The sequence below is a fragment of the Diplotaxodon limnothrissa genome, unplaced genomic scaffold, assembly GCF_057381915.1.
Source record: "Diplotaxodon limnothrissa isolate DT_005_m unplaced genomic scaffold, D_limnothrissa_male_GT1.1 unmapped_scaffold_7, whole genome shotgun sequence".
Lineage (NCBI taxonomy): Eukaryota > Metazoa > Chordata > Actinopteri > Cichliformes > Cichlidae > Diplotaxodon > Diplotaxodon limnothrissa.
The window spans coordinates 607539-621007 of NW_028188561.1; the positions used below are offsets into that span (position 1 = coordinate 607539).

The 13469-nt window shown below is 46.3% G+C and overlaps 1 protein-coding gene across 1 annotated transcript; it reads left to right on the top strand.

The window, feature by feature from the left end:
* Positions 1–11912: 11912 nt before the first annotated feature.
* LOC146606798 (gap junction gamma-1 protein-like) lies at positions 11913–13268 on the top strand. Its single transcript, XM_085349401.1, has one exon. It carries the CDS (start codon positions 11913–11915, stop codon positions 13266–13268), a length of 1356 nt encoding a protein of 451 aa, XP_085205527.1.
* Positions 13269–13469: the final 201 nt, after the last annotated feature.

The window sequence follows — 13469 nt, forward strand, 5'->3', positions numbered from 1 at the left end:
GCCATTGCTCCATGGACTATACCCTGTAGTGGTTTTAACCTCAATGTTAAATTTCTCCGCCATGCTTCTTATTTCTTCATTATTAAATTCACCGCCATTGTCACTGAATAGTCTGCGTGGTGGACCGTGGATGCTTATCCAGCAGTGGATAACGTGCTTCACTATCTCCCTGCTCCTTAAAAATCTTTTGCTGATGAACTTTTTATCAAGACCCGTGGGAATAAAGCTTAAATATAAAGACCCAGGTTCTCTGTTCAGATTAGGGCTGTGATACAAGTAAGCATAATGAGTCTGTGTTGAAGCGGCACTGAGTCCATATTACTCTGTTTGACAAGAATCTACAGTTTTCCTTGTGATTTTGATCATGTAATATACTGAAATGTCTATTGTCCTTGAGTGTTTGATTTAGTGCAGAAAAACACATGGATTTGATGCAAAATGCAAATAATATTGGGAACTTCTCATCAAAACGGAACTCTCAAGCTTAAAATATTCAGAATATTTTGAGTTATTTTTGCTTCATTCTTTGCTTTGAGTCAAGAAGATCAGTTAAAACTACCGTGTGCCCACATTAATTACATTAGATTGTTGTTTTTATGTTTAAATTTGCTGTACACTGCATGCGTGTCCTGGCTGATCATGAGTTAAAAAATGAGCAACGTGAAGGATTGTCCCAGTTTCAGGCCGTCAGTAAGGTTCGTGTTTGGGTAGTGTTGATACTGTGCTACTGGGTCACTTGCACCGTGGTGTCCGGAAGATTACAGATGAAAGATATAGTGCCTTAACCCATTTGATTTGTCTTTTGATTTATTTATTTTTTTGTAATTTATTTTCTTGTGACATAAATGAACCAAGTAAAGAAAGCTTTAAAGCAGGGGTCACCAACCTTTTTGAAAGTGAGAGCTACTTCTTGGGTACCGATTAATGTGAAGGGCTACCAGTTTGACACACACTTCTCAAATAACAAATTTCCTCAGTTTAACTTAATTATGTGTTATCATTAATAATTAATGATATTCATTTATGTACGGACACTAATTATGTTAATTATTTTTCACCATAATTATAAAGAATGCAAGTAGGAAACAAGGTAGGAAACATAAATATCAATATGCAACGCTTTATTTCTATATATCTCTGCAAGTATTTACATTTTGAAGTGATCACTTCTACAACATCTTCACTTACCACTAACAAATTTTAACAAATCATGCACTGTTACATACATTATTTTTGTATGTATGTAACATACAAAAAATCAACTTTCAAATTTTACAGAACTTTTCACCAAATTGGCAGCATTTTAAAGCAAATTGTCACATGTTACACTTAACAAACACATTTGTTTTTCAATAATTAAATTCAACTTTGACATGACACTGTAATGTTGCCACTGAGAACATCTAATATGGCTTTCTTTGTCTGTTAGTGGGAAACCTGGCATTGCAGGCTGTTCACCAGTGTGTTGTAATCTGGGGTATAACTTGACACTGCAACTCTGAGTGAGTCTTGCAGATGTGCATCAGAGAGGCGTGTTCTGTGTTTGTTCTTGATGAAGTTCATGTCAGAAAAGGCTGATTCACAAAGATAGGTTGAACCAAACAGGCTGGCAACCTTCATAGCTGCTGTGCACACACCACTGTACTTTTCTGTGTCAACAAGGCACCAAAAGTTTGGTGCGCCCAGATAGGCTATGAGGTGGACGTCATTTTGCAATGTTACAATTTCGATTTCCACCTGTCCAGCATCCAAGCTGAACATTGAACTTAGTTGCTCAGCAATGCATGTTGTGTCCACATTCATGAAAGGATTGGAAACAAATGAGACACATGGCTCAAGCTGATCAAGGTCACTAAACCTGTTCTCAAACTCTTGACCAAGTCGGTTTATGACTTGAGTGTACTTTTCTGCAACTTTGTCAAAAGTCTCAGATGCAGAAGCATTGTCTTTCAGCACCATCTGCACAGAGGGAAAGTGCAGCACCTTTTTTCTCTGTAAATGCACAGAGAAAATGTTCATCTGGGCTTTAAATCCATTTAAAGCACTTATCATGTCAGCAACAGTCTTACCTTTGCCTTGCAGCTCACAGTTCAAATGGTTCAGTTTCCTAGTAATGTCTGTTAAAAACGCAAGGTCAAGTGTCCACTCAGTGTCCTCCAGCAGAGATGTGCATGAACTCCTTGATTTCACCCAAAAGTGACAAAAAACGAAGCAAAATCCGTCCCCTGCTGAGCCATCGGATTTCCGTATGTAGTAGCAGGTCACCATATTCAGCTGACAGCTCCTCCAATAGCACCTTGAATGTTCTGTGCTGTTTAGCTCTGGAGCGGATGCTGTTTATGATTTTCACGACGGGAGTCATGACGTGCTCGAAGCCGATCATCTTTGCACATAACGCCTGCTGGTGAATGATGCAGTGGTAATGCATGAAGTTTGGGAACTCTGTGTCACCTTTACAGTGAGCGATGAATCCCGTATGTCGGCCCATCATAGCAGGAGCCCCGTCGGTAGTCACTGATACCAGCTTTTCCAACGGTACCTTTTTCTTCGCGAAAAACTCCTTCACCGCGTTATAGATGTCAACTCCCTTCGTAGTTGTCTTTAGCGGCAGTAGTGTCAGAAGTTCTTCTTTTGTGGAGAAACCATCAAATACCATCCGGATAAAGACCATCAGCTGTGCTGTACTGCTGCTGTCGACGGACTCGTCACACTGGATGCTAAACCAACTGCACTTTGCCAGATCCTGATCCAACTGATCGGCCAAGTTCCCAGACATAGCCGACACTCTTCTAACAATTGTAGTTGCCCCCAGCTGGACATCAGAGAGAGTGGAGATTACATCGTTTCCATATTTCTCGTCTTTAAGCACAGTTTTTGCAATTATCATCATTGCTTCTTTGAAAACCTCCCCGTCTAAAAATGCCTTCTTTTTCTTAATCATGAAATGTGAAGCTCTAAATGAGGCTTCGGTTGCTTTTTGAGAGTTTTTCACCGGTCTCGTGAAAAAAGACTGCTGTTTGCTCAAACCTGCCTTTAATTCGCGGGCCTTTTCCGCTTGCAGTGTGCTGCCCTTTGGGTAGTTAGCATGGTAGCTTGTGTGACACGTTCGGAAATGTCTCTCCACGTTGTGCCGCTTTGCCGTTGCCACAGTTGCCCCTCAAATGAGACACACGCATGAAACTTTCACAGTGGTAAAAAAGAACTCTTCCTCCCATTCACTGTGAAAATTATATGTTTTCTTCCTTTTTTCAGCCATGTTTTCCTCATCTCCTCACCTTTGCCTTTGCTGGTCTTCACGGCAACTGTTTCCGTGGAGACCAGCTAGCACTAAATATTAGATCATGATCTAATATTTAATAATAAACATTTTTTATATATATATATTATCTCTAACAAATTAACACCAATGCAATTGTGATTAAAAAAAATAGCAAGAAAAAATGAAAATAGATGCAGCTTACTGGTAAGTTGTTATGGTGAGCTATTTTTAGAACAGGCACGCGGGCGACTCATGTGGTCCTTGCGGGCGACCTGGTGCCCGCGGGCACCGTGTTGGTGACCCCTGCTTTAAAGAATTGCTTTTTTGATGAATGCTCTATTCACCGTGGCAAAATAAATTATTCCATATATCAGCAGTTCCAGCACAACCTCAGTCATGTTCCCGTGTCATGTCTCTGTCCCTCTTGTCATGTACAGTTACAAGTAGTAGTGCGGGAGCTAGATTGTTTGAATACAAACTCTTCTTAGGAAGCCTCTAAAGTCAGGCACATCACATGCAAAGATTGCCCCACAAAAGTCTAGATCTTTAAAACTTTACTTACTTTAGACGTCTGCAGCCCTAGATTTGAGCAGATGGGTGTCTTCGGCTTAGAGGTTTTTTGGGGTTAGGTAGAGTATTGCACAAGTGAAAAAAAGTGTTCTTCTCCTTTTCTTCTCTTTACCCACATGTCCTGGAGTTAGATGGCGTCCCTGAGCCTGGTTTAACCAGACATCTCTTCCTTACAGAGGATTGTCTGATCTATTGTGTTTTCTCTCTAATATTGTAGGCTCTTTACTTTACGATAGAAACCACTTTAAGACAAAGTTTGTATTGCTGTCACTATATACACAAAACAAATTAATTTAATTGAAAATAAAATTTTATATTTATTAAATTTTAGGAGGAAAATGTTTAAATGACTCACACAAACAGGATTTACTAAGGTTGTAGATGACTCAAAGCTGTGAGCACGGCGCCAAAATTTTGGCTCTCTCCTGTAGCTCTTCGCTGAGTTTGGAGCCGAATCCCACATATTTCTGGTTGTGACACACGCTAGGCACAGATACACCCACACACACGTCGTTAACATTGGATGCACGTTTATTGTGAGTGTCCACAGAATGACAGCTGAACACCGTTTGACAGCGGTCGGTTTCCCCAGCTCCCTCTCCTCCGCTCCTCTCCGCCTCACTATATAAAGGGAAGGAAAACCACCAGCACCGCCCCGTTGCGCTCACTGCACCACTCCTCCCCTGCAGCCGCGCCCTGGACCACACCTCCGCCACACACCCCCACCGCCCGACTGAGGCCGGGAAGCCCACCGGCCGAACCTACTCCCCCCCCTCGCGAGCGAGAGAGGAAATCGGCCACCGCCATCTGCGCCCCCGGCCTATGGACCACCTTGAACTTAAAAGGCTGCAAAGCCAGATACCACCGAGTGATCCGGGCGTTGGCATCCTTCATGCGATGAAGCCACTGTAGCGGGGCGTGGTCCAAGCAGAGGGTGAATGAGCGCCCCAGGAGGTAATAGCGAAGGGAGTCGACCGCCCACCGGATAGCCAAGCACTCCTTCTCCACGGTGCTGTAACGTCTTTCGCGCTCCGCCAGCTTCCGGCTGATGTAAAGAACGGGACGGTCGGCCCCCCTCACCTGCTGGGACAAAACGGCCCCCAGCCCTCTGTTCGAGGCGTCGGTCTGCAGAACAAAAGGGAGGGAAAAGTCAGGAGTGTGAAGCAGCGGCTCCCCACAGAGAGCCTTTTTCACCTGCACAAACGCCGCCTGGCACGGCCCCGTCCACTGAACCAGATCTGGAGCACCCTTCCGGGTAAGATCGGTTAAGGGGCTGGTCAGCTGTGCAAACCCTGGCACGAACCGGCGATAGTAACCCGCCAGCCCCAAAAACAGTCTCACCTCCTTTTTGGTCTTAGGGCGCGGGCAGGATGCGATAGCCGCCGTCTTCTCCACCTGTGGACGCACCTGCCCGCCCCCCAAGTGGTACCCCAGATACTGCACCTCCCTCCGTCCAACTGCACACTTCTTCGGGTTGGCCGTGAGCCCCGCCTCCCTCAGGGACCCCAGGACCGCGGCCACCCGCTGCACATGCTCCGCCCAGGTGTCGCTGTGGATGATCACGTCATCCAAGTAGGCAGCAGCACACGCAGCGTGCGGGCGCAGCACCCGGTCCATGAGACATTGGAAGGTGGCAGGGGTCCCGAACAAGCCGAACGGAAGCGTAACGAATTGGTACAAACCGTACGGAGTGGAGAAGGCCGTTTTCTCCCTGGACTCAGCAGACAAGGGAATCTGCCAGTAGCCCTTGGTTAAATCCAGTGTCATGAAAAAATGGGCCGTGCCCAGCCGATCCAGGAGCTCGTCGACCCGGGGCATGGGATAAGCATCAAAACGTGACACTTCATTCACCTTGCGATAGTCGACACAGAACCGTATAGACCCATCCTTCTTCACCACCAGAACGATGGGGCTACACCAGGCGCTGTGCGACTCTTCTATCACTCCCATCCTCAGCATGTCAGCCAATTCCCTCTGCACGATTTGGCGTTTATGCTCAGGAAGCCTGTAGGGCCGTGAACGCACCGTCACGCCAGGCTGCGTTACAAAATGATGCTCAATGAGAGACGTCCGGCCGGAGAACACGTCAGCAAAACGCTGTTGTAACGCGACAACGTCCGCTCTCTGGGCCTGTGTGAGATGGTCATCACAAGGGAGGGAGGCGGGAATGATGGAATTTGGCACCTCCAGCCCCAACTCATCTCTCTCCTTAACCAGGCTCACCAGAGAAGTGGTTTCAACCTCTCTCCACGCTTTAAGGAGATTGAGGTGATAGATCTGCGTGGCCCCTCCCCTGTCCGACCGAGTGACCTCATAGTCAACGTCCCCGGCTCGCCGTGGGATCACAAAGGGTCCTTGCCACTTGGCGAGCAACTTTGAGCTGGAAGAAGGGAGTAATACAAGCACTTTGTCTCCCGGTGAAAATTGCCTGAGTCTAGCCCCTCTGTCATACAGGCGTTGCTGACGCTGCTGAGCCTGGAGCAAATTCTCCCGTGACAACCTCCCCAAAGTGTGGAGTTTTGCTCTCAGGTCCAACACGTACTGAATCTCATTTTTGGCGGGGCTCGGACCGTCCTCCCAGCTTTCTTTAATCAGGTCGAGCACCCCACGTGGCCTCCTGCCGAACAGCAGTTCAAAGGGAGAAAATCCCGTGGAGGCCTGGGGCACCTCCCGCACTGCGAATAACAGAGGGTCTAGCCAGTGATCTCAATTGCGTTCATCCTCGTTAATGAACTTCCGAATCATGGACTTTAAAGTCTTATTCAGCCGCTCCACCAGCCCGTCAGTCTGAGGGTGGTAGACGCTGGTCCGAATAGATTTAATGCCCAGTAATTCGTACAGTTCCCGCAGTGTACGAGACATAAACGACGTGCCCTGGTCAGTCAGTATCTCTTTCGGGATTCCGACTCGGGAGATGACCTGAAACAGTGCCTGCGCTACACTCTTTGCAGAGATGGTGCGCAGCGGGACTGCTTCCAGGTACCGCGTTGCATAATCCACCAGGACTAACACAAAGCGGTAGCCACGTGCACTCCGGTGAAACGGCCCGATGAGGTCCATGCCAATGCGCTCGAACGGGACCTCTATGAGTGGAAGCGGACGCAAAGGAGCTTTTGGTATGGCCGGCTGATTAACAAGTTGGCAGTCCGGGCAGGACGGGCACCAGCGGCGCACATCCGCTCGGATGCCCGGCCAATAAAATCGGGCCGTTATTCGCTCCAGAGTCTTTTCGTATCTCATATGCCCTGCCATGGGGTTATAATGAGCCGCCTGGAAAATCGTTTCCCGGCGGCCCTGCGGCACCAACAGCTGGGTGTGTGTCACCTCCGTGCGAGTGTCACGACTCACTCAATATAACCTATCTTTCATTACAATGAAGTGTGGGTAGGTCCGCACGGCTTCAGGGCGCACCACGTGACCATCAATCTCAATCACTTGGTCAAAGGCTGAGCGTAGGGTGTCGTCACGAGACTGCTCCAGTGGGAAATCACCCGTGGGGGGAACTTCCGGAGCCAGCAGGGCTTCCTGTGAAGGACCCGCCGTCTCCCCCTCCCCAGAGTCAGTGTCGGACGACCCCGCGTCACCACTGAGCGCCGATCAGACATTACATGCTACTAGCGGTCGTGATCGCACCCCCGCGTACTGTCCCAACAGATGATGAAACCCCGGCCAATTCGTACCCAGAATTAGGGGATGCGACAGGCGCGGGCTAACCGCAGCCGTTACTCTATGCGTTTTGCCCTTATACTTTAATAACAGCGGCACTATGGGCACTATGCCCTCTGACGATCCCGGCTGCAGCCAGCATACGGCCTCGTCATGCAGCTTCCGGGCCCAAGCAAACGGCCAATCCGCCACGGCCAGCCGACAGGCCCGGAACTGCCGGCGATGATATTCAGCGGTGAGTCCCAACCGGTCCACCACCGCCCGGCTCACGTCCTGGAAGCTGCCCCTCGAAGCCGGCGGCAGACTCAGGGCCGCCGTCCGAGCCTCCCCCGACAGCAGAGGAAGCAAACGCGAAGCCCACTCCACCTGCGGCCACTGGCAGGCCTCCGCCGTGGCACGAAAAGTCTCCAGAAAAACCTGGGGGTCGTCCCTGTCCCCCATCCGGGGCACCGCCACCGACAGCGGTGGGGGCTTCGGCGGGGCAGCGGCGCCAACCAGCCGCTCCAGAACCTGAGTCTGCCGGTCCGTCTGCTCCTGCAGCGCAGCCAGGTGAGCCCGCTGGGCCGCCGCATGGTCGTGGTTCATTTTCGCCATCTCCGCCAGCATCTGCGCCAGAAACTGCAAAGGCTGGGCGGGCGGCGCAGCCTGCGGGTCGGACATCCCCACACCGGCAGGCTCCTGGGTTTCGGCACCACTTGTGACACACGCTAGGCACAGATACACCCACACACACGTCGTTAACATTGGATGCACGTTTATTGTGAGTGTCCACAGAATGACAGCTGAATACCGTTTGACAGCGGTCGGTTTCCCCAGCTCCCTCTCCTCCGCTCCTCTCCGCCTCACTATATAAAGGGAAGGAAAACCACCATCAGTCCAAAATCGCCATCAGCTGTTCTTACCAGCACCGCCCCGTTGAGCTCACTGCACCACTCCTCCGCCACACTGGTCTTCAGTAATACTGGTATATTAATGTAGCAGAACTGAACTGAACTGAACTTGACGTGGAGTATTGGATGGAGGGACAAGAAAAATTTCTATAAAAGATGCGTACGGGGATATAACTCTCATCTTCATAGGCAGCCGGGTTACAAGTGACCAAGTTACCGTGAGCACAGACTTACAAAAATCCCATGCAACAGGTCTGCCTGTTTTTGGCTCATTAATTTGTTCTACTCTCGGCCAATTGTTGATCACCATTGAAATGAACTGACTGTGTTCTTTTTCTGCACCCATCAAAACATTTTTTTTAATTGCAATATCATGCTGATATGTACTGCTTAGTACATTTGGGTTTCAACAGCTTACATTAATATGATAAAATGGTGCCATTATTGAACATCAATGAATGGCTTTACTTCAGCTAAACTTAAATGTAAATTATCATTGGATTAGGGATAAAAGGTTAATGCACATATACTTGATTCTCGGCACTTACGCCAACATTAATTTGTAGCAATTAGATTTAAGAAAATGATAAGTGACTGTTTTTACCCATTTCTAACACATACTTAAAAAACTACTTTGCTTACTTTGAATGCCTGCTTGACTAAGCAGCACTTACTGCTCTGTAATCCACACACTGCTGTCATGATTTGTCTGGCCGGAGTCAAATGCAGGACTCAGGAATGAAAGTGCGGTGAGTTTATTTACAGTGCTGGTGTAGATAGTGCTATATACAAAGTCTTTTTGAAGTGCTCGGTTTAAGAGTCCAATATGTACAATATGTGAATCAAAATCCCCGAACAGAATCTCCTAAGGTAAGGTAACAAACACTCTCGGAACTCCGCTGGGACATCCTAAGCACATAAAGAAGCACATTAGAGGTCTTCGGCCAGTTCACAGAGCCTTACAAAGAGACAAGATGAAGAATACCACAGTTAGATAACACTCAGGTGAATTCTGAAGGTCAGGTCCTACCTTAAATAGCAAACAGGTGAATGACAGTTTTCTGTGTGAGAACAGCATTTTTATATGCATCTTTTTCTGCATTGTGTTATATATTTCATGCAGCTAGTAATATCAGATGGCCAATATATCAATCAGACTTTAATGCAGAGTGCATCCATTACCATAATAGGCAAATAAATATATTGTATATTGTTGTAAATTAACAAATCAACGTTGAATGGCTTTTAATTTTTAAGGTGTAATTTAAATTACGATGGCAATTACACTTTGGCGTTCCATCTCCTTCATTACTCTTCCCTTTGTGTACTAATACTGAGGATGTGTTTGGACATGAGCTACAAGGCACAGCTATCATTGAAGGATGAAAGTGTTGTTATTGTGAAGAAATACACTATTTGATTACCATGTATAGGAAAGACAAAGTACTTGCCTGTGATTTATTTCGAATCAGGAGGTAGGTGTGCATTCTGCAGAAGAGCTAAGTGCTCATACCCATCTGTGCAAACAAATGGCGCTAAACAAAACACAGAGTGAGTACAGTAGAAGAGTGTGTGGCGTCTTTATATGTAAAATAAAAGATGAGCTATTCATTCTGTGTGTCAGGAAAAAGAGAAAAATTGAGAGATATACAAAAATGGAAAGAGTAAGAAATCATGTTTTTTCCTACTCGGCATTAGAGCAGGGCGATATGACCAAAACTATTTATCACGATATACATTTGAAAATTTGCGATAATGATATAACTGACAATATAACTGACACTAGACAAAATACTTTACAACTCTTCAACTTTATTAGTGCAAAAAAACACCATCAATGTATTTTCACTTAAACAAGCAGCTGTTTTTAATGTGCATTAAAGTTACATAAAAGTTTAACAGTGCAAATTCTTTGCTGACAGTTTAACCAAAAGGCATTTCCAGTGGAAACTGGCCGACATATCCTCAGCATAACCATGTATAATATCCACAAAACTTAAAAACAGGTTATACACACACAATACGGTAACATTATGTTGAAGCACAGTACGTATCACTCCGCCAGGCTCCTGCCTACGATAGCCGTAATGCTCCGAAAATCCATCAAGCGGTGCGGCTTCGTAGCTTAGCAAAGTCGTACTGAAACATTTGACAGATTTTCGAGCGCCGTGTACATAAAATCGTTTCGAGGTCAGTAACCAGAATTCATACATAAGGCACATGGGATTATAAGGGGCTCTGTCGAATTTCAGAAAAATCAAAGGATTGATTTTAAGTGTGCCGTATTTCCCAAACAACACAGTAATAACGACAGCCTGCTAGCATGCTCTACCAAAAATAGTGCTTTGTTGTGTATCTGACGGACGAAAGCTAAACCAGTTCCACACCACTGAAATTCCAGCATTTTTACAAACCAGTTCTGGTTCATCTGTTTTATTCAATGATCCACTTTCGCTCTTCTCATTCTGCGTTGCCACCATGAGCGTATGTAAACAAAGGCACTGCGCATGCGCGTTTTACACATATTCTATCGCGATATTTCATTTTCTTATCGTTGCCCAACATTACACCGGTATTACCGTGAACGGTATGATATAGCCCAGCCCTACTCTGTATTATCAGATTCTGGCAAGAAGAATCTTCAAGTTGAAAATAATATGTACATTTGTAATCCTAGAGGGCATGTCAAGAACATATGTGTCAAGTCCCGTTTCTCAGAGTATCCATTTGTCCTTCGGGTGGATGTACATCAATGAGTTAAACAAATTTGCTTGCATTATACAAAGTTTTGGAACTTTTTTGTTCGCTATTTTTGTTTCAGGAAGCTCATTATATCTTTAATGCACATATTTTGGTTGTATTATGTCAGCAGCACCATGGTTGACTCTATGTTTTCAAATAGAACAATAAGCTAAATTGCAGTAAAGGTTATAAGGAATGTGTAATGAACCTTTGCGGTCTTATTCAGGCCAAAGTGTAATATATATATATATAGCATGCACAATGTTTAATTTTCTGAGCAATTCCACCTCCCTTTAGAAGATCCCTGTAATGGCTTTTCATGTGACCTGTAGCACTAATGAAAAATGCCATGTTAACCAACCGATAAATCTGACATGTGAGAAGACAGTGTGCCATCACTCCCTAAACCATGTTTGATAGAAGTAGAAGTAATGATGTTCCTTTTTAGTTTAGGACATAGAAAAGACAGGGAGAAGGATTAAAAAGGGAGCAAAAGAGACAAACTGGAGCACAGGCCAGCAGGGGAATGGGGGCAGCCATACTCGGTTATGGTAGAAGCAGCGAATCCTGGAGGGAGTAAACCTTTAGTTTCTTATTTTGTCTCTGACTTCATTTGTTACCCTTGGCAGCTCGAAAAGAGATGACATAACCACCTCAGTGTTCAATAAATCAATGTAGATATTTGCCTTTTAAGTTTGCATGCATGACCCAAAGCTTTCTGTTCTCTCCACAGGGAGTAAGAGGATGGGTATGTTGCCTCTTGCTGTAGTTTCTCCACCACTACCATGAGCTGGAGTTTTCTGACTCACCTGCTGGAAGAAATCCACAACCATTTTACATTTGTGGGCAAGATCTGGCTCACTGCTCTCATTGTTTTCCGCATTGTGCTAACAGCCGTAGGAGGAGAGTCAATCTACCACGATGAACGAAGCAATTTTGTCTGCAACACAGCCCAGCCAGGCTGTGAGAACGTATGCTACGACGCCTTCGCTCCACTCTCACACGTCCGCTTCTGGGTCTTTCAAATTATCCTGGTGGCCACCCCTTCAGTTATGTACCTGGGCTACGCTGTCAACAAAATTGCTCAGGCAGAGGAGAAGGCAGAAAGTGGGGGAGTGAATGGATTTTCCCAGAAGAAACCCAAGAAGCACTATCTTGCAGGCAGAAAGCAGCACAGGGGCATTGAAGAGGCTGAGGATGACGACGAGGAAGACCCGATGATCTATGAAGTGGCAGAGGTGGAGAACGACGATTGTGAAGCAGAAAAGGGAGGCAGCTGTGATAGAAAAGTAAAAGCCAAAGTACGCCATGATGGGCGTCATCGTATCAAAGAGGATGGATTGATGCGCCTTTACATCTTCCAACTCCTGTTGCGCTCCTTGCTGGAGGTTGCTTTCCTCTATGGTCAGTACACCCTCTATGGCTGGTCCGTTCCTGCCATCTACGTATGCGAAGAGCAGCCCTGTCCTTATAAGGTGGACTGCTTTGTGTCGCGACCAACTGAGAAGACAATCTTTCTCCTCATCATGTACACAGTCTCCCTGCTCTGTCTAACACTCAATATATGGGAGATGCTTCACCTGGGCATAGGTACCATGTGTAAGATAATACACTCGACGAAGCTCCCCAATGAGGAGCTCTACGGGCTGGCAAGAGGACAAGGCCGTCTTAACAAGGTGAGATTGAGTGACCCATTTTCTTGGAATGCACCAGCGCCTCCACCTGGGTACAACATCGCCATCAAACCTCCTCTGGTAGGTAAAGGGAACCACAACCAACCACTACCCATCACTGATCTAACTAATGCCAAGCTGGCATGTCAGCAGAATCACGTGAACATTCCCCAAGAGGAGCGTCAACAGAACGGCATTAATGATGAAAACCAGTGCAGAGCTGGGAAGGGAAATGCACCCAGGGCTGTTCATAAGGACAGTGGTAGACCTCAGAAAATCCTGGAGGGTGATAATCAGACCTACATCCAGCTGCAGAGCCACACTAACAACCGCAGCACGCCCCACCGTGAACGTAAACACCAGCAGACCAACAGACATGCCTCCAGCAGGGCATATACAGACAGAGGTAGCAGCGGCACCAGCAGTAGCAGCAAATATGGAGTCAAAAAGGGTTCAGAGTGGATTTGAAACACGAATATCTAAAACAGCTTAGCTATTTAGCTCAGTTCAGTAAATAAGCTTTGTATAGCAAGAAAATAGAGCGCGGGAAAGTATCAGAAATAATATCTTGAATACCTTTTGCGCTAAGATTTTGGTACCCTGTTTCTGTTTACCTTGTTTAAGAGACTTTAATGCTGCAATTGAAAGTGCCTTACTTAAACCATCTAA